The sequence below is a fragment of the Pleurodeles waltl genome, chromosome 11 (genome assembly GCF_031143425.1).
Source record: "Pleurodeles waltl isolate 20211129_DDA chromosome 11, aPleWal1.hap1.20221129, whole genome shotgun sequence".
NCBI classification, from domain to species: domain Eukaryota; kingdom Metazoa; phylum Chordata; class Amphibia; order Caudata; family Salamandridae; genus Pleurodeles; species Pleurodeles waltl.
Genome location: NC_090450.1, coordinates 128830717 through 128855944, shown reverse-complemented (window position 1 = coordinate 128855944; position 25228 = coordinate 128830717). Strand labels below are relative to the sequence as shown.

At 44.8% G+C, this 25228-nt stretch overlaps 1 protein-coding gene across 2 annotated transcripts in view; it reads right to left on the bottom strand.

The window, feature by feature from the left end:
• LOC138265492 (uncharacterized) overlaps nucleotides 1–25228 on the bottom strand; it is a 190035-nt gene that overhangs the window by 46074 nt on the left and 118733 nt on the right. For both annotated transcript variants that reach the window (XM_069213259.1, XM_069213258.1), the window contains one exon: nucleotides 5233–5367. In XM_069213259.1, the coding sequence (XP_069069360.1) occupies nucleotides 5233–5367 (135 nt within the window). The remainder of the gene's footprint in view (nucleotides 1–5232; nucleotides 5368–25228) is intronic.

Genomic DNA, 25228 nt, shown 5'->3' with positions numbered 1-25228 from the left:
TATTGTCCCCGAAAACCTCCTCTATACTGTCCCTGGTAACTGGACGGTGTGGCTTGTGAGGTGCTGGCTTGTGTGCTTTGACCTCGAAACCCCCCTCGAAAGGGCGTTTTACGGAATGTGCTGTAATTCCCTCTGCTCTGCGGGGAGTAGAGTGCGCCCATGGCTTTGGCAGTGTCCGTATCTTTTTTGAGTTTCTCAATCGCTGTGTCCACTTCTGGACCGAACAGTTCTTTTTCATTAAAAGGCATATTGAGAACTGCTTGTTGAATCTCTGGTTTAAATCCAGACGTTCGGAGCCATGCATGCCTTCTGATAGTTACGGATGTATTAATTGTCCGTGCAGCGGTATCTGCAGCGTCCATGGAGGAGCGGATTTGGTTGTTGGAAATGGTCTGTCTTTCCTCAACCACTTGTTTTGCCCTATTTTGTAAGTCCTTGGGCAGATGATCAATGAGATGTTGCATCTCGTCCCAGTGGGCTCTGTCATAGCGCGCAAGTAGTGCCTGGGAGTTCGCGATGCGCCACTGGTTTGCAGCTTGTGCTGCGACTCTTTTACCAGCTGCATCGAACTTGCGGCTTTCTTTATCTGGGGGTGGTGCATCTCCAGATGTGTGAGAGTTGGCCCTTTTCCTAGCTGCTCCTACAACGACAGAGTCTGGTGGCAGCTGTGTAGTGATGAAAGCCGGGTCTGTAGGAGGCGCCTTATACTTTTTTTCCACCCTTGGTGTGATTGCCCTACTTTTGACCGGCTCCTTAAAGATGTCTTTTGCGTGCCGGAGCATACCAGGGAGCATAGGCAGGCTTTGGTAGGAGCTGTGGGTGGAGGAGAGTGTGTTAAATAAGAAATCATCCTCGACCTGTTCTGAGTGGAGGCTTACGTTGTGAAATTGTGCTGCTCTAGCCACCACTTGAGAATACGCGGTGCTGTCTTCTGGTTGAGATGGCTTTGTAGGGTATGCCTCCGGACTGTTATCTGACACTGGGGCGTCGTATAGGTCCCATGCGTCCTGATCTTGGTCACCCTGGCTCATGGTGGTGTGAGCTGGGGAGTGTGATGGAGTTTGTGCTGGTGAGACGTTAATCACAGGCGGAGGAGAGGGTGGTGGGTTAACTCTTTGCACCACTTTTGGTTGTGGTGTTTGTTCCGTCTGGAACTCCAACCTTCTCTTTCTCCTAATGGGGGGAAGGGTGCTTATTTTTCCTGTCCCCTGCTGTATGAAGATACGCTTTTGCGTATGGTCCACATCAGTTGCTTGCAGCTCTTCCTCAAACCTATGCTTCTGCATTTGGGAGGTTAGCGAGTGCTCTTCTGTATAAGAGCCTGAAGCTGGGTCGCTTGCAGTTTGTTTCGGCATCGAAACCCTGTCTGCGTGTTTTTTCGGCTCCGAGGTGACTCTTTTCTTTTTCGGGGCCGAAACCTCTCGGCGTCGATCTGTTTCGGTGCCGCTGTCTCGGCGTCGAGCCGTGTCGGCACCGGCATCTCGGTGTCGAGGCTTGTCTCCAGCACTTTCTCGGTCCCGAGAAGGCTGCGTGCCGGTGTCTCGACCGGAGTCGGACGATCTCGGCACTGTGTGGGCCTTTTTCGGTGCCGACGGGCGGTCACCGAATTTATGGGTGGAGCCATGGCCTGGTGGCAGTGGCGTCCCCTGGGCCTTGTAAATGTTCTTCTGAGTGGATTTCGACGTCTTACTCACGGTTTGTGTATCGTCGAATCCTTCGGAGTCTGAGTCTTGGATCGAGAAGGTACCTTCTTCTTCCTGTTCCTCGAACTCCCGTTGGGCTGTCGGTGCGGACGCCATCTGAAGTCTTCTGGCTCGACGGTCTCGGAGTGTTTTTCGGGACCGGAACGCACGACAGGCCTCGCAGGTGTCTTCGCTGTGCTCAGGTGACAGGCACAGGTTGCAGACCAAGTGTTGGTCTGTGTAAGGGTACTTATTGTGGCATTTGGGGCAGAAACGGAACGGGGTCCGTTCCATCGGCGTTCTTCAGCACGCGGTCGGGCCGACCAGGCCCCGACGGAGGATCGAAAAACTACCCCGAAGGGCACCGGAGCTCTTCGATCTTCGATGCGGTGTGGAATCTAAGTACGCCGATCCCGAACGCAACAATACCGACGAAAATCTTCCGAAATTAGCTAATTTTCCGTTCCGAAACTCGGAGCGACAGGAACACGTCCGAACCCGATGGCGGAAAAAAAACAATCGAAGATGGAGTCGACGCCCATGCGCAATGGAGACAAAAGGAGGAGTCACTCGGTCCCGTGACTCGAAAGACTTCTTCGAAGAAAAACAACTTGTAACACTCCGGCCCAACACCAGATGGCGAGCTATTGCAGAACATGCGTATCTACAGCGACAGATGCCATCGAACGTTAATTTATAAATATATCAGTACACGTCTGACTTTGTGACCAATCGTACATAGATGTGTGTGGTTGACAGAAGGTACAAGCCAAGGTCTACACAATTTAGCATTTTATGCGGCTGCACATGCTGCAGAGATAAACATGAAGTTAGGGTCTACCCTTAATCAGTGTTGATAGAGGGTTGGGGGCTATACTGTATTCCTCCAGGGCAGGGGAGCCATGTATTCCACTGCAGTGGCAGACTACAGCCCGCCATATTCAGCTATCACTGTCTGCCTGCCAACGAAATGCTGACTTCTGTCTTATACTGGTCTACAAGGTAGTTTATACCTGTTAACTTTTTTATTGGTATCCACCCCAACTCAACCTAAGTCTGTCATTTTTTAACATTTCATTGTATATTGCCCAAATTGATCCATATTTGATATTTAAATACCAAATAAAATTAGTTTCAGTGCCTTCAGAGGAGCCACAACCATGGAGGCTCCTATAATGGCACTTGATGTTTTCTCAGTGGCACCTATGTTTTATACCACCAATCCACAAACTTTTTTCTTTTTCAAAAATAAACTCAAAAAAGGGGGGGCTGTTTGTTGGTTTTCTTTTTTTTAAATGGAAAAGCAAATGGCTTTGACACCCTGGAAGTTTTCTCAAGGGTGAGTGGGTCATTTTTATTTTTTACTGTTTTGCATTGCTAGGCTTTGCTTGACGGTTCTGAACAGGGAAACGTTATCTCAGAATGTCCATCCTAAATAGGAGGGTCAGTCTGAGGTACTTAGACTGATGGCCCTATGTCCATTGGGCCATTAGCCTAAGGTTTCCGCCAGAACATCCAGTAAGGGCTCCACCAGCAGAAACATGCTGACTCCCCCGACTCTAAATAGGAGGAATATTTGGACCGTTAAACTCTAAATTACCATCTTTAAAAAATGATGCGAAAAACATTGACCCAAAATGAAATAAAAACTTGGAACTGAATGAGATTATTCTTTATTTAGAATTATCTTTCATGCTCTTACGATCAGATATTATCAGTTAAAAGTTTACGTTAAAAGGGAAATCTGAGAAGTTAAAAAATGTTAGTGAAAAGTTATACATAAAAGTAGCTTATGAAGGGTGAACCCTGATCAAAAAAAATTCCACGGAATTATCTTTCAGAAAGTTAAGTTAGAAGAACATCTCATCTAAATCATTTTTTCCTGAAAATATTGGCCACAGACTTGATTTTATGAAAGCGAGAAAACAACTTACTGAAGGTACAAGCTTAATCGCCAATGGAAAACCTTTCAGATGAAATGCTTTCTAAATTTGCAAACTTCTAGTTTAAACAATAAACAACAAGAATGAAAAGGGTTACCACATTGAAAAAAACTGAACCAGGATCTTAAAAAAATTACATGAGCATTGCCTGGCTTTGTGATTATCAGCCGGTTCACCCTGTAGTCAACTGAACATCTTGTGGACTTGGACTACATAACCTGGGCTGATGATTTATCCAGACTACTGGGCCATAGGCAGATCATAGCTGCTATTGCCCTTGCCAGCTTGAAGCCTCCAGCCAGTCCAATGATGACTAGACACTGGAAGTTAAGACCACTTGAAGAACAGAAAAGGTAGACACACTTTCCTGTCACTTGTGCCTCTCAGTTACCCTTCCTGCTTTGCCATTTCTGTTGTCTTAGCCCACCATCTTTCATCCGCACACCCTCAACATGAGTTAAGTGAAAACACAGCTGAAGGCAAAAATAGTTTTTTCTGGTTTGGCGCCTTAAGTTGTCACATGTCTACTTCAATACCTAGCACCACATTGAAGGACATAGGGAAGAGAGTCTCATTACAGCATCACTACAAAGAGAAGCTGAAACAGAGTGTTTAAGGGCAGGAAAAAACAATGGAGCGTCAGTAAAGGAGAAAGAGAGCTATTCTTTATGGAAGCAGCTTACTATTAGCACACAATGATGTTTTCTACTGTGGTGCGATGCAGAGAACACTTTAAAGGCCTAGCTAGAAATAGTAGAGATATTGTAGCTCACACAGTGGTGGAAGCGTGTACAAAGTTTCATTATAGATTTTCCACCGTTAGGTTCTAACCATTTAGACTGCAGCAATCATAGCTTATATCCGAGTCATATTAGGATAGTCTGATGAACAAAAAATACAGCCCTGCACTGTTGTTAACCAATTTTATTACCCAATATTATTCATTTTAATGACTTGGGAAATATTATATGCAGTCCAGTCAGGGAACAAACTTAAAGGTGCAAGTTGCACAGAGTTCACAGTAATGATAAGTGGACCAAGCTGCAGAGTTGCATTGCAGGCAATTGCATAGACCCTACTCCCATCACAAAATGGGTACTGGTTTGTCACACATAGGAGACACTGCTTACATCATCCATATTCTTGGAAACAGTCCTGTGTTTATCATATATTATATGAAATTAAAACCCCACATTTTTTCTGCGAGTTACATAATTTTCTGTTTAGTCATTCATCATCTGGCCATTGATGCTTCAGCCAAACTGGCTTATTTTTTAATTATGAGTGGTGTAAGAGTTCACCTATATGTAGTTATATACCATTGCCGCGAAGACCCAACTCAACAATGCATGTCCTGTGACACACAGGCATCTATATCTGTAAAACACTTCTAAGAAAGACCTATTCAGGCTTTTTTATATCAGAAAGAGAGTATGCACATCTGGTTCTTGTACTTTTGGGTTGTTACTGTGCATGTCAGATGTGGCCAATCTGGTTTTAGCACCATAGAAACTCATGCGCACCAGGGGTTGTTTGTATTTTTCAGTACTTAAGCAATAGGCCCCACAAAAAACATTTATGGTACAAAATATCAAAAAGGAAAATACCTCAGGAGTTATTTCAGCTTCTGGAAAACTCATCAGTCTATATGTCATTCCATACTGCAATAACTTCTTACACCCAGGAGGTTTATCAATTTTCTTGAATTTCTTGCTAGACACTTTTATTGCTTTTGAGATATCCTAAGATAACGAAAGGAGACATTAAAGGCAAAAATGTGTTTTATTTACTTTTAACTCATAGTGCAAATTTCACATGCAGAACCTTGAATCCTTTCTAGCCTCACCAAGCCCAGTGAATGCACAGTGTAAAATAAAACGTAATAGTCAGCCTTAACTACATTTAACAAAGGTGACATTCCTTGAGGCAGGGGAATGTTTAGGCAGGATGTCCAACAGCTTACTCTTCAACAACTATATCCATGTTGCATTACCACTTCATTCTCCTTCCTTGTCACAGTCTTAATCATGAGTGGGACAGTCCTCACCCCGCAGCACTGCAATCATGCTAGCTGTAAAAATATGTATGTCTGTAAAATTGTTTATGGATTTTCTATACAGCTTATATTGATTTTGACCATACAGATGGTAGGAATGGTGGAAGACTGATTTATGCTGTTGATCAAAGGTTCATAAAAGGGCTCACCCAATATTAAAGGCAATCTGCTTTCACTACCGGGAAAGCTAGAGTATGTTCCATAGATAACATGCATACAGTAAAGGTTTTCATTTTATTTTTGGCTAGTGTATTGCCTCCTTATGTTTCAGAATGTACCATTTTATCATGGTAGATGGGAACATCTGGCAGGCCCAGAGTGCAAACTAGAACCTAGTGAAAAGATTCCCTCCAGAGTTACTACAATTTCCTAGGACTGGTCTATAAGAAGATCTCACACTGATGGACCCTTCCCCAGTGGTAACATATCTGCAGGAGGCATCCAAAGGAGTGCATCCTTCTCTCAAGTATGATGAGTGAGCTTTTGGACCTCATCTTCAAGAAGGTGGCCATACAGAACTGGAGGGCCCACTTGCTCATTTTCTATTGAGTAACCCGACTATAAGATGACAGCCACTGGATGTTGTGTAAAATTAGGCACTCCTCTTTGGGGAATAAGGACATGCTTTCACTTCTGTGTGTAACCGCAACTAAATGTCGTTGACAGAGGTTGCCACCAATTGATTTATAAGCATTAAAATTATGATAGGGACCATCCTGCCTGCAGAGACAGGCACAATAAAAATTCAAGAAATTTGTTTTTTTTGCAAATATTTTCTTCCTCTTTGTCTGATTAGCATATGATACAGATGTCAAGAGCTAGGTAGACGTAACAGTTATAAAATTCATCACACACCACTCTTTCCACTCCATATTTCCTTTCTAGTTCTCACCTTCAATGATAAGGACTGTTTCTGCAATTGCAGCTGCCTCTTGCTGAGACACTGCTATTGCACCAGGTGATGTAAAATTAATTCTTGAGTGATTGGAAGGACGTAGGGAAAAGCAGACTACTTTGGTTTAATTTGAAAAATATCCCTTGAAAGGGTTTTGCATTCAAATTCCTAGCCATTACCAGTGGTAATCTGTTGGCCCCTAATCGTTTGGAACAAATATCTACAGTGACAGAAGAAACATCATCAGCAGACCCCATAACAAAAATTTATGGCGCTCTAAACTAATCTTGTACCTTCATGTACATGGGATTCTGGGCTTTAACGGCTTACACAGCATAGTCACTTGAAAAAGACTTCTAACAACTAAATGAAGGGTGTAAAACTGGCACTGACCAAAACCCACTTTTAAAGAACTTCATATTTAACATCTTGTAAGTAACGTAATATGCATCAGTGATGCCAGTGTTAAAACACCAAGATCTATCATATTGCTTCTGGAAGGAGGGGGCTATACAAAAGGCCTTCTGCTTCATCTTCCGTTCACAGAATCAAACCTGTAAGGTTCAGCATTGGGGATATCATATCATGATGCCAGACTAAGATGATTGAAAGTCTGCCTTCTCATTCACAAACAAGGGACCATCATTTATTTTCATATACACGGCTCAAATATTTGGCTTTGAGGCAAGCTTGATGGCCCTTATGATAGAGGAAAAGGGCAGGAAGACACTGTTGCCAGAAAGCCACAGCCCAGAATCTCAACAGTAATTGCTGGAGTGCGGCCAATTGCAGCACATCTTCGATGGTTGAAAATCTTTCTGCAAAAGACCCATGCTTCAAGGTGTGGTCAGACAAAACAAATTGACCTGTGTCACACTTCAGACTGGCTAGGGTCTGGTACCATGCAAAATTCCCAGAAACAATACAAACCACATAGCCCTGACAGATAGTGCATTGACCCTGTTGCAAAAGAACATGATCATGTCAATACCTTCTTGAAGAACAGCAAATTAGTTCACTGCCCATAGCCTGCGCAAGATGATTACCCTTCAGAGTATCATTTATGTGGCTATCCTTTAGTGGTTCCTGAAATTTTCAGTGAGGCCACAACCTTTACTTTGGACTACTTTCAGCGTTGTTCATATTCACCAAAGTTTTGGCTACAATATTCAGATTCATTCCTGGAATGGAATCCTTAGTTTTCCCTTTTCAGTTATATTTGATGATAGCCAGACCATCCTTCCTACCAGTAGGACACCCAGCCAGGGTATTCTGTCTTACAAGACCATGATTTTGTCATCAATCAGCCAAAACCCCAAAATATCACCTCTCTTTAGTCCAGAGTTTGGTGTTCACATGTGCAATGTACTCGACTACACACACACAGAGGGATTGTATGTTTTCCACAAATCAATGAATGCAGGCTCTTGGAGATCTAGAAACTTTCTTACAAAAGTCCAAGGTTTTAACTCAAGAATGAATGGTGTTACCTGAATCTACTGCACCGTGACCACAATTGTTCCGTGGGATAAAATACACTTAAAGCCCTGAGTACTGTGTCTACAGTGTTGGCTGCCTCTGCCTCTCAAGTATATGAACAATGACATTAGCCTCTAAAGAGATCTTGGAGAATATGGATGGGTTGGTGGCACTACTAAGGCATTGGGACATAGGGAGTTGACCCACCAAACATCTCTATCATACCCTGTGTTGCTCTTCATGCAACAGAAGCAACCTTAAGTCTCTTTCTACTTGACCATGTTGTAGTGACAGTGGCAAATTACTCCTCAGGCTGGCAAGAACTGGAGGTTATTTATCACACATATTGTGAGCTTGTCTTGCACATAAAACATCAAATGGTCCTGATCTGCACAGACAGCCAGGTGTCAAAGGCATTTATAAATAAAGAGGCCATATAAACCAGTCTCTAGTAAAGACCTATACTGACTGATAGCAAAATAACTGCAGTGGATCAAGAGTTACGGGCAGATCAATTCAGCCACATATTTCTATAATTTGGGGACACTTGTCATCAACCTTACATTCTGAAAGAAATTTCTCACCATACAGGGACTACTTGGCTGCATCTTTTGCCTCCAATGCCAGTGCACTGCTTCAGCACTCTTTCTCAGTGACTGGAAGAATGGTCGAGGGAATGTTGTGTGCTTGCACTGGCCAGTGGGACTGCCTAGTAACTTTTCCCATGTTCCTCTTGATGTCCAAGGTGCTGAGGGAATGGTCCATAGAAACTATCAGCAACTGACACTGGGTTTGATGCTGCTGCAACAAAGATCCCCATCATTGCTTGACTCTCTGTCTGTTCACAATGGCAACAAGTTATGTGCTGCAACTAGTGACTTGTAGATGGAGTGCTGGGGCTCCAAAAGTAGGCAAGCTTTGTGTAGGTAGTGGCATGTAATTACCACTCCAAATGACCGTCGCTGAAGCCTTTATGTGATATAATGTATTAACTGAATGGTTCACTCAGGGGAAGGGAACACCAAAACGAAGAAAGGTAAGACCAAATGCAGCAAACACAGTAAACAGGCATTTGCAATGCAAATAAGTTCAGCAAGGAATGTTGTATGGTAATCGGAAGAACTGTAGAGTAATATTGGAGTAGTTTAAATGGTCAGGTGACAGTTGCACTGCCAAGCCGGACTAAAAAGTCCATGTAGGTTAATGACTGCCCCCCTTTAATCTAAGCTGCCGTCAGAAAAAAACATAATAAATTATGTAGCTATCTAATACTCTTAAATAGATTTACATTGTCATGTGTGTGTGTCTGAAAGTTTAAGCTCGGGAAGCTTGATAAATATGCAAAATTATCACAGCTGCATGGAGGGCAAGCACTTTTTTGAGAAGCACGCAACTCTGACTCCCAACATGTGGGTGGAGCCAAAGCCCCTCCCCTGTGATACTCACATAACTGTCTGGCGACAGCTTCGCTGTCAACAGAGACCATAAGAAAGGAGGGATGAATTATAACGGTGCACTCTATATAGTGTGATGGAGCCACTGGCTCTCTTATGACGACTCTTCCCCATACATGGCAATTAGCAAATGCAGGTGTTTGGATTAGTTTCCCTGTCTCCCAGTTGGACCTGTACTTGAAGTGGTTGCAGCGGATCTGTAAGACATTTTTTTTGGGTTGGAGACTTTCTTGACTAATAATACATTTTCCGGTTTAGGCTCTTCCATTATTCTAATTCACTCAAGCTGTGGACTACAAATCCCAACTCTTTTCATCAGGCTCAATTATTATTGTTGGCATGATGACATATATGAATCACTCTCGGCTCTCTTATGTACATTTCTTACTGAACTAAACTTAGTCTGCATAGGTGTTCGGATTAGTTTCCCCATCTCCCGCCTGGGCCTGTATTTATTGTCGATGCAGCCTTAGTAGGTGTGGGTTCTTCCTGCCCTTTTCCTTGTTTTGAATGACCAGGTTGATGTTCTTATAACAGGGGATTTCTTTTGCCGGTCCGTTGGAGTATACTCCCATATTGGAGCTCCCCTAAAACTCATTAACCTTGTGCTAGGGCTGTATTCCATTCCATGTTTCCCACACGCTCAAGCTGTTTGTAGACACACATTGTGCCTCCCGGTTGTGCGTCCTGGAAGGTGTTTCCGCCATTACTGTACGCCATTTGTTACTGTAACAATATTATCTGCCCCTACATGTTTAAGGTCCCTTAATTTTTAGCCTGATAACCATTTGTATGGTATTCAGTTAGATAGGCATTGCTGTTTAGGAGGTGTTTTGCTGTGAAACACCCTTCTCGCTCACCTTTCAGGTAAATTGTATAGGTATGATTTGTTTTTTCTTTTGGTTCAGGGAACCCGGGGTGCGGCTTTTTTATCTTTTCCATGCCATATCCTCATGTCTTTTATAGGATTTGTTGGTTTGTCAGTGCCTTGCGCAATGACTTGTAATTTTGCATACATATATATATTTCTCCTTCTGTTTCTTCTTCTTGGAAAAAACGCCTCTGTCACTCGATGTCCTCACGAGTCATGATCAAGGGAGCTTTGACTCCTGAAATGCGTTGGGTGTTTGTTTTGCCAAAATAAATTAGATTTGAGGACATCGAGTGACAGAGGTGTTTTTTCCAAGAAGAAGAAACAGAAGGAGAAGTATTTATTTGGTTCGTGACCCTGCCTCTGGCTGCCGCGAGGGCGCTGATTTATGCGACCAAGTGAGGAATAAAAAAAAAAAAATATATATATATATATATATATACATATTTATATGTATATATATATATATATATATTAATTAAAAGAACATCCTTGCGTTCGTGTCTGTAGATGCTTCTCCATGCAGTGATCCTTTCTTGCACACTTCGGTGACTAGTGTTTTTCCCCATGTGCCATTTGACAATTGTCCTGATGATGTGCCGGGTGAAACATCACGTTTTATTAACTTTAGAATGAAATGTAATCAAGTGTTTGGATAGCAATTATATATACTTGGAAGTGTCGCTACGATTTTGAATAATTATCATATGAATTGTGCCTTAATGCATCCTATTGTCCTTTGTGTCATGTCTTTTTAACAACTGTATTGCACCTTATTTTCAGTAATTTTCCACTTCACTGTCATACTATATGCACTGCACCATTATCACTGTTATTGCGCCATCATAACTGTTTTTGTGATTTATAAATTGATATGTGTTTATTTAACATTTGTTTATGCATCTCTCTTTTTTTGTCAGTATTTACTACATTTGGGCTTACCTTTCTTTTTGTAGTTCTTCCCTTATATTAGAATAAAATATGTATCCTTATGCCATGTTCATCATACACAATAGTAATTCTGTAAATGCATTCAAATGCCTTTTACAGAAAATAAAAATGGAATTTCCAGCATCATAAAAACCCTTTAAAAAAGGAGATTAACAATAACAATAACCGCGGATGTAACATTGGGAACTAGCCAGCCAATCGGAGCTTCCAAAATCCATCCAGTGTTCTGCAAGAGTGGCAGAAGTCTCTACCCTGAAGAAGAGGTTCAAAAAGGCTCCATTGTCCTGTGGCACTCCTAATGAAGCCAAGAGTGCACGCTTTACTGGGGTGCTCCCCTTGCTTTTCCTGAGAGGGAAGAACAAAAAGCCAGAAAAAAACAGGTAGAAAAATATAAACAAACATTTTCTACTTTTTATTGGTAGATTGGTCTTCTTTCCCGCCAAAATAAAAAGGAGGAGCAATGACAGCCGTCTGTGACGTGGTGGCGGCATCTGAAGAGGCTGAGGGAGAGACACAGGAGAATGGAGATGATTTTCCTCCTATCTTTTAGGTAACAGGCAGCGTCTGCGGTGCGCCTTAGTTTTTTTTATTATAGAGGGGGCGGTGAATTCTGATACCCATAATGGTCATATCTGCAGGGCAAAAACAGCTAATAATTATATTTCTCTCACAGAGAGCCCTAGCCTTTGGCTTGGGCCTGTAATTGTGAAGAGAGTAATTAATAGCTGTCATTGCCTGCCAGTGTGGGCAGTAATGCTTCTCAGATCACTAAAATGTTAGGAGCTGCATTGAAGACAATGAAGCAGAAGGGGGGATTGATGGCTTGTACAGACCTGCTCCAGCATCCCAATGTCTGTCACTCTGATTAATTTAGATAATTCTACTCTCAGTGGGTGGAATGCTGTCATAACTTTATAGCCTTTCTGCCACAGGCCATGCCAGCTGTTAATGGCGCTTTCTTGTTATTAAAGTCTCTTGAATGTAACTGAGGCTAATTACCCTGGAGCAAACTTTTGCCAGAGGCTATAATGATGTTTTCTTTAAGCGTGTCTATAATCAGAAGCATGCAGTAAGAGTCAAGAATGAGCAAGAGTCAAGAATGAAAGTGAAGTCAAAGCTATGTCTGTCAATAGGAACAGGTACGTACATTTCTGATGGTACTAAACTATTTGGGATTAAGCAAAAAACAATGTTTCCTGTGGAGCATCTCTGGTATCATGCATGACCAAGGAGTTTTCTGCAGCAGACAATACAATTAGCAGTATATTTCTTCTTCCTCAGTTTCTGTTTGTTTTCTCAGGCTAATTTGAAAAAGGAATACAAACCTGCACAAGGACTAGTAAAATAGAAACGAAGAATCAATAGAGTCTATTTGAGGACAGAGCAGTGAGGACAAAACACTAATTTTAAATGGCGCTCTTTAAGAATGGCAGGAGCAATATGAAATACTTCACACACCAGAGATATATTTAGGCAAGGGAGGGCTCAAATCCCTCCTATGTCAGGTGATATTAAATCTGGAGATTATGGGAATGAACCCAGGATCTAAAACATGGCTATGTGTTTCTGGGGAAAACTGCAGGAGTATAACACATAACTCAGAATCCAGATTTGTGCAGAAAATACTATTGTGGATGAACAGGATTTAACCCCACAACTCGAAATGAGGCTGTCAGACCTCACAGTCTTAGAGTGGTCATCCCCCCCCCCAACTTTTTGCCTGCCTCCCTCCACTTTTCTGACTCTGTTTTGCTGGTTTTAGGACTCTGCACACTTTACCACTGCTAACCAGTGCTAAAGTGCATATGCTCTCTACCTTAAACATGGTAACATTGGCTCATACCCAATTGGCATATTTAATTTACTTTTAAGTCCCTAGGAGAGTGCAGTACATGTGCCCAGGACAGGTAAATTAAAGCCTGCCGCACTGATTGTAGCCCCTTAACCCACGTCTCAGGCCTGCCATTGCAAGATCTGTGTGTGCAGTTTACCGCCACTTTAACTTTACACTTAAAACTACTTGCCAAGCCGTAAACTTCCCTTTTATTACATACAAGTCACCTCTTAGGTGTGCCCTAGGTAACCCATGGGGCAGGGTGCTATGAAGGTAAAAGGCAGGACATGTACATATGTGTTTTATATGTCCTGGTAGTGAAAAACTCCTAAATTCGTTTTCCACTACAGTAAGGCGTGCTCCTTTTATAGGCTAGCATTAGGACTGCACTCAAATACTTTTTGACTGGTAGATTCTGATCTGGAAGGCCTAACCAGGTTATATTTAGTATGGCCAAAATGGTAATAGAAAATCCTGCTTATTGAAGAGGTTGGGTTTTATATTATTATTTTAGAAATGCCACTTTTAGAAAGTGGGCATTTCTCTGCACTTAAAAACCATCTGTGCCTTGCAGCCTGTCTCCAATCAACATCTGGGCTCGGCTGGTTGACAACTTCTTTGTGCATTTCACCCAGACAACCACAAACACAGGACACTCAGTCACACCTGCCTTCATCTGCACATTGAATGGGTCTTCAATGGGTTGGAAGGGTGGCGGGTCAGACACTTACATTTCAAAGGCTAGTGTCCTGCCCTCACAAAATAGCCTGCCAAACACCCTACTGGGACCCTAGCAGACAGGACTGGCCTGAATGGGGAACTTGAGCACTTCAAAACCACTCCTCCACTTTAAAGGCATTTTGGGGTATATAAAGGGGGTCCACCAACTCACACACTTCTGGACCTACACCTGCATCCTGCATCCAGTTGCCTTGTTGCCCAAAGGACTCATCTGCAGTGATTGCTGAGAAGGACTGCTGCCCTGCTGTTGCCCTGCTGTTGCCATGCTGGCCTCTGACTTTGCTAAGAAGGACTCTGCCTTCCCCAACAGTGCTCTATGGGATTCCGCTCGCCGGCCCTGCCGAGCCTTAACATTGACAATGGTTCATAATCGAGCCGGCGCCAATGTGGCCGTGTGGCGGGTGCAGCACCACCCGTCATGCGTTCCACTGCCTGAATTACGGGGCTGTCCATGGGGGCCCCTGCACTGCCAAGTGCATGGGCCGTGCATGGGCCGTGCAGGAGCCTCCATGGAACCCCCAGAACCCCCTTTCCGCCAGCCTTTGCATGGCAGGGCTACCGCTGCCCTGGCAGATTACAACCGCAGAGACCACCAGGCTGTCAAATGGAGGCAACCTGGCAGCACTGGTGGTTCGACCGTGGAGCTACCTCCACGGTCGTAATGTTGCGGTTGGACAGCCAATTTGGTGGCGGTACGACCAGGACCATGGCCCTGGCTGTCTGGTGACCACCAGGATCATAATGAGGGCCTTCATCTCTTCATGAAACTCCTTGTGCGTCGAAAATCGACACACCGACTGCCTAAATCGAAGCAAAGCCTGCACTGCGAGCGAGAAAACGCTGCATAGCCGACCAGAACGATGCACCCGACTTCCCAAGTGGAAATTCTGCTCAGTGCCTGCCTTGCGATGGAGAATTTCTACTTCCAGCACATCAAGGATTATTCCCTGCATTGTACCTGGACGTCAAAATACCCTGCATCGCAGTGAGGAACCAAGACTGTGCTTCGAAACACAACACAAACCCCTTGCAGCATGTAACAAACAGACAACTGTTTATTTTCAAGGATTAAGACTCTTTTAAACATTTCAAAAGTGGTATTTCAATTGTGTTTTGTCGTTTTGATCTTATTTTATTCAGATAAATATTATCTATTTTTCTAAATCTGTGTAGTGTAGTTTTGTGGTGTTGTTACTGTGTTACTGTATGATTTATTGCACAGATACTTTACACATTGCCTTCTAACTTAAGCATGACTGCTCAGTGCCAAGCTACAAGAGCGTGGGCACAAAATTATTTGGATTGTGTGTGACTTACCCTGACTAGGATTGTGGTCCCTACTTGGACAAGGGTGTATACCTCTGCCAACTAGAGACCCTATTTCTAATTGAGGCTCATAGTTTTTTACAGAGGTCTGGACACTGCAGGTAACAACAATGTAAGTTGACCAAGACAGAGACACCCATGCAGGAGTAAGAGTTAACAACTCTTGACAATTTCAAACATGAAGTCTGAGTAACAGCTTCCCTCACAACAAGAGAGGCATATCTCCTGCAGTTGGGAGGCTGATTATCTATTACAGTTTAGACGTCTGTCTGGTTCTGATGCTTGTGAAGAACACAAGGAGTGATTTATTTAATTTTAATAGGAAAGGTAAAGTGTCAGAACCAGTTTCAACCCTTATGATTACTGCTTCCACTGATATAAAGGGAGCTGGCCATTTTAGAGCTGGGCATAGCAGTATTAGTAGCTAATGAGATAACTAAGGCTTGAGCGATTTGGCGGTGGTAGATACCATAAGAAGTATATTTGTGATCAATTCCCATGGTCAGATACAGAGGGAGGAAGGAGAAAAGAAAAAGGCAAAGCAAAATATTATTGTTGAACAGAATCAATAGAAAATGGGGCAAGAAAGGAGATACACACAAAAGAAACCTTCCTGGTATGGCATGAGGCTGGAAACTTCTCAGAAATTACAGAGAGAGGAGTGGCATGGATAAAAAACATTATGCAGGTTGACCCAGACATGGCTTGGCGCAAGGATTTGTGAAATCATGGGTAAAATTAAATTGTGTTATCTGACCATTTCCTGCAAGTGACTTTTCACAGTGGCACTGCAATACAGTTTTCTTTATTATTTATTTTTTATTCGTCTCAATGAAGCACTGGTGTCGCTCCCACAGTCATTTAAATAACTTATATCAAATTTTCACGTTTGACGACGCTGGTGCCGGGTGGCTCGCGTCTTGGTTCCGGTCGCAGAGGTGTGCCACGGAGGCGCGTCGCTGCAGCGCTGCGGCGATTTGGGGAGTTTGCTGGTCGGGAAGGGCTGCTCTTGTCGCCGGTTATCGTATCCGGCTGAGGCAGTCCCCGGCAGCTGCGGCGCTCCAAGGAAACTCAAGGAGACCTGTTGTGTAGTGCTGGCCGGAGTGAGCCGTTTCTGCTGCCGTTTCTGCTGCCGGCCATTGGAGTGCCCTGAGGAAGCCCCTGGCCGGATCTTGCCGTGCTGTGCCGCTTTGAGGCACTTGGCTGCCTCTGCCCCCTGCTCCGCTCTAGCTCCAGTCCTGGTGCTGGTGTTTGGCCGCCCTTGCCTCGCATTAGCCCCAGCCCTCAGCCCCCAGCTCCAGCTTCAGTCTTGGTCGTTGTTGGTTGTTGCTGGTCGTTGCTGGTGGTCCAGCTGTTGCTCAGTCCACGCAGCCCCTGATCTTTGGGAGGAGCAGGCGATGTGAGGCAATCCTGAGGCAATCCTGAGGCGACGAGAGACAGGAGAAGTGAAGAAGTGAAGAAGTGGAGAGGGGTGGTGACGCCAGACCCTGGTGGACGCGAGTGGATGCACAAAACAACGCAAGTAAGCGACCCTGCCAACTTGCTATTAACCTGCTAAGTTATTTAAAGTCAGTCCTAGACATTTGAGACGCGGAGCAAAGCGGCAGTTGAGGAGGGAGGAGAGGAAACAGGAGACTGATAAAGAGTAGAGAAGAGAAGAAGAGAGGAGCAGATGTTAATGGTGCCAGAGGGATAGACACCATCCGTGTACTGCGTTCCGTGTGCGGCATATTGTGTTCCTCCGCAAAAGCAATTCTACCTCCCTGTCACTTCACTTTGTCTGCCTAGTGATTGTTCTTCGTTCTGTGGGATATGCACTTGTGCCCATGCTCGTGGAGCACTGGGGGTTCACCTGCTCTTCGAAGGAGAGGGGGGCTCGACGGACAGCAGTAAGCCCGAGCTCAGTGCTGCTCCAGCTGAGTGTCAGGCTTCACGCTGTGAAGTCAGGCAGCAGTGATCAGGGAACGGAAAGAAAGAGAGCCCTTAACTCCACTCTATCATTGGACTGTTTGGCTGCCTTTTGCTTGTCTAAGTAGCAGTGAAGTAAATGTAAGAAGTGTTACTCATTTCTACATGCCTACACGTAGCAAACAAGCAAGCAAAGAGATAAACTAAACGGTAAGCTCCTAGTAGATAATAGGGCAGGGTTATTTGCAGACACAGGCTACCTTGCAGAACATACATTACCCATTTGCAGACTGCCTGCTGTGAAGGAACAACAACTGTTTATGGGGTGCCGCTATTGACTCTTCGGCCGCCGACTTGCACTCCTGCTTTGGCCTGGTGTTATACAGATTGTACTGACTCCGGTGCTGGTCCCTGGGGATCTGAGGAGCGTCTTTCGGAGGCCGGAGTGCGGAGTGCAGGAGACGCTGGTCAATTATATTGGTTTCGAAGTTTCCCTCCTTTGGCCGGGGAGGCGCGCGGGCCTCGCATCTGAAAGCAATTGGGAAACTATAACTAGGGGATACCGTCGGACTTGCTGTTTGCTGCTGGTTTGCCTTTGGACTCTCCTCTGCTTCGCGGGTCCCGCTGCGGCGTGAGAGCCGCTTGTGCAAAACCTACGGACAGTTTCAGTGAGGGACTGGGCGAGTGCAGGGGCTGCGAGCGTCGGGACAGGACTACGTCTCCCAGCAGTCCTGTTAACCCGCGCCTCCTGTCGCCTGGCCACTCGCCCTGCGGGCCCCGCCCCATTCACAGCTTGGAGAACCACTTCTGAGGTCCACTTCCCTGGGATACCGTCGGACTTGCTGTTTGCTGCTGGTTTGCCTTTGGACTCTCCTCTACTTCTTGCGGTACCCGCTTCACGGGTCCCGCTGCGGCGTGAGAGCCGCTTGTGCAAAACCTACGCCTCCTGTCACCTGGCCGCTCTCCCTGCAAGCCCCGCCCCACTCATAGCTTAACTTTTCTCTTATAAATTCAAACAGCTACTTCCGCGTCGCGGGAGCGCGCGGGAGCACCCGGGGATAAGCCCGGGACAAGGGCGGGACCGTCTGTGGCCGTCAGGGCACGCAGGAGGCTGGGCTGGGCCCACTCTCTTTCACCTGCATTTCCTTGATCCTACTTGGTATATGAAAAAGGTTCTGGGTATGACATCATCAGCCCTAGGTGGAACAGCAGTGAAGGAGGGGGGAGCCAACACTGGGACTCTGGACAATTACTTTAAATCGGTAAAGGGTGATGGGGGAATCGAAACCTCTCTGGAGATGCGTCGGACAGAGCGTCGTCGCTCGATTGAACACTTGAAAAATAGGCCCCTCAGTGACATAACTCCCTATCCTATCTCCCAAGAGGAAGGTTCCCTCAATGGCAGCCCGGATCTTTCATCCCAAGAAGACGTTCCCCTATTACTCCGGGATAGTTCTCCCATTTCTGGCTCACCTCCTAAACAAACTACAGACACCACTCCACTATTAGTTGCCAGTAGTTCGGCAGTTGACTTATTCCCCCAAACACACACCAGAGCCAAAATCAAGATTAATAAGCTAAAACAAACTGTGGTGGCAGAGGTGTATGACCTACCACCAAATAAACGCAGAAGGAAGATGAGGGGTGGTCAGGGGAAGAAAAAGATCCCCCACTCTGATTTTGGAAAGTCACTCAAGTCCGTACCTATGTTGGACAGGCCTTTAGTTAATGTGCAGAAGGCTACTCCCCCCAAGGGTACTAATATTATTACCACTGCTTCCATTAGCGACAAAGGGAAGAGCCCACTTAACACATTTCCCGGTAGCTCTTTGGGGAGCATTGAATCTTTAATTAGATCACTCTTGTTGCCCATTAGCGAGAGCTTGCAGAAAATAGAATTCAGGCTGACCACTCTGGAGGCAACTTTAACCACCCTGAAAATTTTGGACAACAAACAGAGTAGAACCACTGAGTCCAATCTACCAATAGGAACCTTTCCCAATATACAAAACCCACCGATCCACACGGGGCCTCCCTTGGGCACCACTGCCGCCCCTCTTTTACAGCCACCTATGGCTATCCCAGTTCCAATTTTACCTACTAACTCTAACATCTTACCATCAGAAACAGATGGCCCAGCACTCCAACGTATACTCCCTGGTAAGCCTGCCCCTAGACCACGAGGACCCGACTTACCACCAGAGGCTAACAGCCTCATGGTGGTGTTGGCTGGTGTTCCCTCTCTAGAATTGGGTGAAAATGAGAACTATCACGCACTCAAGAGGAAAACCATTAAATGGTTGAATTGGAACAGACCTCTTCCAGCTCACCTCAACAATGAGATCATTATGGTAAGAAGGGTACCATGGTTGGGGAAGTCGGGGAAATCAATAGCAGGGGACTGTATCATTGTGTCTTTTCGAGACCCTGGAACAGTACTATACATTTGTGCTGGGTCAAATAGATCACTGGATTCTACCATACAGACTTTGCCAGTTTCTTTCTTTTTCCCTCCCATTCGCTTGCACCATGACTTGTCACAAGGTAACTGGACAAGGGTGGAACGAAGATATAGACACAGGGGATATGCTCCACGTCCAGTTTATCGACCTTCGGAGACTCCCTTTTTGGACCACAATCGTTTTAATTGTCTGAATGGTCTGGATGGTGTGGACTGACTGCCCCCAAACCCGAACTCAAATCCTGTGACCTTGGATAATGGTCCCAGTAAACTGCCTGATCCGGCTGAACCCACTTCTGAAAATGACCCTGTTAGAGTAATTGGTGTAGTTTCTGGCTTTGGTACTGGCTCTTCCCCCCACTCCACCCCTGCATTCTGTTCTGTGGCTTCTCCAGCGCACATGAGACTAATTTGGTGGAATGTGGCTGGTTTAGCCAGCAAACTGGGTACCCAAGATTGGATAACTTACATTGAGTCCGGGGATGTTTGCATGTTCAAAGAGACTTGGGCAAGGGAAGATTACAACCATCAAGGTTACGAGTCATTTTCCATCTCGGCTAGGTGGGAGGGTAAGGGCCGCCCCTCTGGTGGACTCACAACTTGGGTGGCTTCCCACTTAGGATGTCAGGCTTCACGCCTACCGGTGCCATCAGATGATATCCTAGTGGTTTTATTAGCCTGGCCGAACCTAGCGAAACTTGCCCTGATAAATATTTACTCCAGGCCAGTGGGAGCTTCGTGTGAATCCCCCACTATAGAGGAGCTTTCAGTATATTTAGCGGAAATGCCAAGAGATATCCCTTACATAGTGGGAGGGGATTTAAATTCCCATTTCGAGCCGTTGGTCGGTCTCGTAGAGGGATTTCCCATGGAAGAAGAGTTCAGGTGGTCAGTACCCTCTGTTGTAGCACCTTCCCCAAAGGCATGGACGCCTGTGGCTCTGCAGATTACTGCTCTCACCCTAAAGCATGGAATTAGAGCCTGCAATGGACGTATTAAGTCTGATGTACCAAGCAAAACCACGTACAACAGAGTGGGAAGAGAGTCCCGCTTGGACTATGCTCTTGTACAGATAGTGAACTGGTCTTCTATCCTGGACTTTAGGGTGGTGGAGAGACTGGATAGTGACCATAACGCCCTTGAACTCGATCTTAGCCATCCTGGGCCAAAGGCCTCCATAACAACCATGGGGGAGTCCAAACCTGAACTACTATTAGACAATAACAGGAGAAGAATCAGGTGGGATAAACTAGCTACGAGCCAAGTGAAACTTTCGAAGCTCTACGCAGGTTTAATCCCCATTTTGAAAAAAGTGGGAGAGCTAGCCAACGATGTGGGCAATATAGTCCACCATGAGAAATTATACCAGGCTCATGAGGACCTTATAAAGGGAGCGGCCTCTGAGCTTTTTACCAGGGTCCAGAATCAGAAGAGGATCCAACAACATAACTCCTTATGGTACAATGCAGTCTGCAGGAAGGCAAAGGGAGAACTCCTCAGATGCATCAAGGAGGGAACAGATAGAGAGAAGCTGCGAGAAAGTAGACGGGCTTATAAAAAACTGGTCATTCATGCTAAAACCGAATGGGAGGAGAACCAGTGGGAGGAGCTTACCACTTCCCTCGCAACTAGAGACCACCGAATGTTTTGGAGAGTAGTAAACGGGGGGTCGGGGAACCTCCATTCGGCAATAGAACCAAATATTGCAGCAGGGGTGTGGCAGGCACACTTCCAGTCTCTCTACAGTTCCGAGCAGGGAGAAACTAAGATTGATTTCGGTACTGGACTGGTAGAGTATGGCGGGGATTTGATAACAGTGGGGGAGGTGAAGGTAGCACTAATGGGACTTAAAGCTGGAAAGGCGCCAGGATTGGACGGCCTGCCCGGGGACCTGTTCAAGCAGGAGCCCGGTGTTTGGGCCCCCTATCTGGCTGCAGTGTTTAATGGAGTTTTGTGTGGCATGGAAATTCCGAGTACTTGGCTGGGGGCAGAGGTGGTTCCTATATTTAAAAAGGGCTCGCCCCTGCTCCCAGCCAACTACAGACCAATCAGTCTAATTGACGTGTCACAGAAGCTATTTGGCAGGATACTGCTGAATCGGCTTCAGGACTGGGTGGAAGAAACGGGTGCCCTCAGTCCGTATCAGGCGGGATTTAGAAAGGGAGTTTCTACAGTGGACCAGGTTTTTCGTCTGAACGTTATCTATTGGAGGGCAGCAATATTGGAAGGGGGTAGTTTATACACTATATTTGTGGACCTGAGGGTTGCGTTCGACCTCGTGCCCAGAGGGAAACTCTGGAGTGTTCTGGCTGAGATGGGGGTCCCCCCAGACATCCTGATAATTTTAAAGAGATTGCACCATAATAACTATGCCCGGGTCAGGTGCGGGAAACACGGGGAATTAACTGACAGATTCCCCGTTGACAGGGGGGTTAGACAGGGCTGTGTATTGGCACCGACCCTGTTCTGCCTCTTCGTCAACGGGGTAATCGCCCATCTCAATGGAATTGAATACACTGATGCCCCAAAATTGAATGGCAGCAGGGTGCCTGCAATCATGTTTGCAGATGACACCCTGCTGCTGTCCAAAACCCCCATGGGGATACAGAGGATCCTTGATTCTTTTGTGGCTTTTTGCACAGATAGGGGGTTAGAAATGAATGCTAACAAAACCAAGTTTATGGTTATGAACCCAACCCCAAGATCACGCCCGAACCCCTTACTGGGAGCTTCACGTTTAGAGAGAGTCTCCACCTTTGAATATCTAGGTGTAACGTTGAATGAAACCATGTCCTGGGGAACTCACCAGACTAGGGTTAATCTTAAATTAGTGCAGACCACTGGCGGCATTGCTCGGTTGATGAGAAGCTCCACATATCGACCGCTGGGGCCGCTTATCCAGATATACAAGGTACAGGCTAGAGGAGCTCTGATGTACGGGGCGGAACTGTGGGGTCACACAGCTTCCTGCAGTTTGTCTATAACTGAGAACAACTTCATTAGACAGATAGTAGCACTTCCGTCCAGTACTCCGCTCCTCCCCCTGAGGATGGATCTGGGTCTGAGACCAATAGCAGATGAATTAGGTCTCAGACCCATAGTCTTCTGGCGAAGGCTATGGAGCACCGAAGAACTCTCTTCTTATAGGGCGGAACTGAGGGAGTTTTTAACCCACCCTAAAGCTCTACAGATCCCGTGGATAAAATATATAAAAAAGTCCTGTATGGGATTGGGCCTCCCTGACCTGTGGTCGGATCCAGCTAACGCCTCACTAAGGATCCCACGAAGAGCTTTGGTCAGTGCTTACCACGAGCAGAAATTAGCTATGGCCCTAGACTGCAAGAATGAGGGGTCATTAACATCTGTATTCGCCCAAAGCAAGGACTCATACCGCTTGGAGAGGGTTCTGGATGCTATGTCTCCTGTGCTGGCCAGGAAGCTTTTTCTCCAATGGAGATATGGCACATTGCCTCTGCGATCTTACAACTGCTCCTGGTCAACACTGCCATTTACCAAGCTATGTCCGACATGTGTGGGAGCAGAGGAAAGCGATCTGCATGTGGTCTTGTTTTGTCCAACTTACAAGGCCGCCAGGAAATATTGGCTCCTTCCACTTATTAGAAACCTTGGCTTTAGGGAGTACCTCCCGGTGTACAGAATTTTAAAAACTGATGTTTCAGGTCCAATTGTGTTTGCACTAGCCAAATTCCTTACCAATGTCTGGCATATTCGTACCCGTATTTTAAAGTTGCAGGCTCCTATCTAATTTTAAGTTTTTATTTTTAATTGTATGGTCTTTTATCTGATGTGTTTCCTGTTTACTTTCCCTTGATGGTTTTACATGTTCATATGTGTGTTTTTTGTGTACATCTTTTATGGCCAAATTGGCCGAAATAAAGATTAATTAATTAATTAATATCAAATTTTTTACTAAAAATGAGTGACCTCAAAAATTTAGAATGAAAAATGACGTGCAGGGAAAGAGGTAGAAAACAAGAAACCTGATGGATAATTATTATTATTATTTATTATTTATGATTTATGATTTTTGTAATACGCCTCAATTATCCACCGGGGGATATGACGGTGCTGAGGATTCTAGTCTCTTGAAATGTAAAGCACATCTGTAGCAGGTCTAGCTGAGAATAAAAACAAGTAATTAAACAGGTAAGAACCAAGATTTAGCCTTTTTCTAAATGTTGTGTGGAGTTCCATGAACTGCAAATCCAGTAGCAATAAATTCTATTGCGCGACTGTTAAGTGGGAGAAAGTGCGATCACCTTACCTTACTTTCTAAAACGTGATGTGTTAGCTAGTGCTAGCTTCTGAGATCTTAAGATTATGGGATGGTCTAGAAAATTCAAGCTTGGAGCAATGAATCTCTGAACCAAAGTTGTATAGTGCCTTATGCACATAGCAGAGAATTTCAAACTTTGCACGCATGCCCATCGGCAGCCATTGTAACATTTTTAAGCTGAGCTGGATTTATCTTTGTTACAAATAAGTCTGGCTGCTGCATTTGGAATTACCTAGAGGTGGCAGAACAGATATTCCACCATGCCGGCGTACAGCTTATTTCAAAAGTACAGATGGATTGTTACTAAAGCCTGTACACCAGTTTTGCGCAAGTCCACCGGAGTCCACTGAAGGTGTTTCCTCAACAATCTAAGTATACTGAAGCATTTACCACAGGTGGAGATGACTTGCTCTCGCACTGATGGAGAATTGTCAGTCAGAAAGCCCAGGGTTTTTGCTGCATTCTTGGGCTCAGGCGTTAGTTTCCAGTCACTGGAGTATTCAGCAACAGACATAGAAAGGTTAAAAATCTGTGCTAAAAATGGACTTAAATTAGGAGTTAAGTGTGCAAAAATAATGTGGGAGCAAGGATCTAAAGGAGAGTCTGACTTAACCTCCAGCATTAGATTTTTTACTTGTTCAGTGAAGCACAGTGCAATGTCCTGAGATCTGCAGAGCCTGCTGGAGGGGGAATTGAAATGATCCCAAGAGATCTCATTTACATTGGGTTGTTTCGCAAAAGATAATATCAATTTTATTTGCAAAAACTTTGCATATATTTTTGCAGTTAATGGCAGAAGGGGTCATAGCTTGTGAGAGGCAGACTGGTTGTATAAGTTCTTTTACAATTTCAAAAGGTTATCTAGACAAACTACTGTTTTCTTCTAGGGGCTTGATAAAGTAGTCCATTTTGGCTCTTTTGAGTGCTCTATGGTAAGCGTTCAAATTTTATTTGTATTTCTGGCTGTCCTAATCACACCTAGATCATCTCCAAACTTCCTCCAATGAATTACACTTTCTTTTCTGTGCAGGCCATGAGCTAGGACCCCAAATGTAGGCCATTGGTTCCACTCGCAGGGATGGGTTCTAACATGATGTTTTTGCAAGGTAAAGATGTTTAGAGACGGAAAATATGTGATAGCAGGTCATCACTCTTTGCCTTTTGTCTGATATTACTGGATGAGCAACCATAGCCAAAAACATAATAACAGTTTTAATATTTTTGATAAATAGCATAAAAACTTATCATGATAAGTGGAAAAATAAATCTAATTCCACAAGATTGGTTAAATTCAATATAATTTTAAAATAATTATGATTATTAGTTGTAA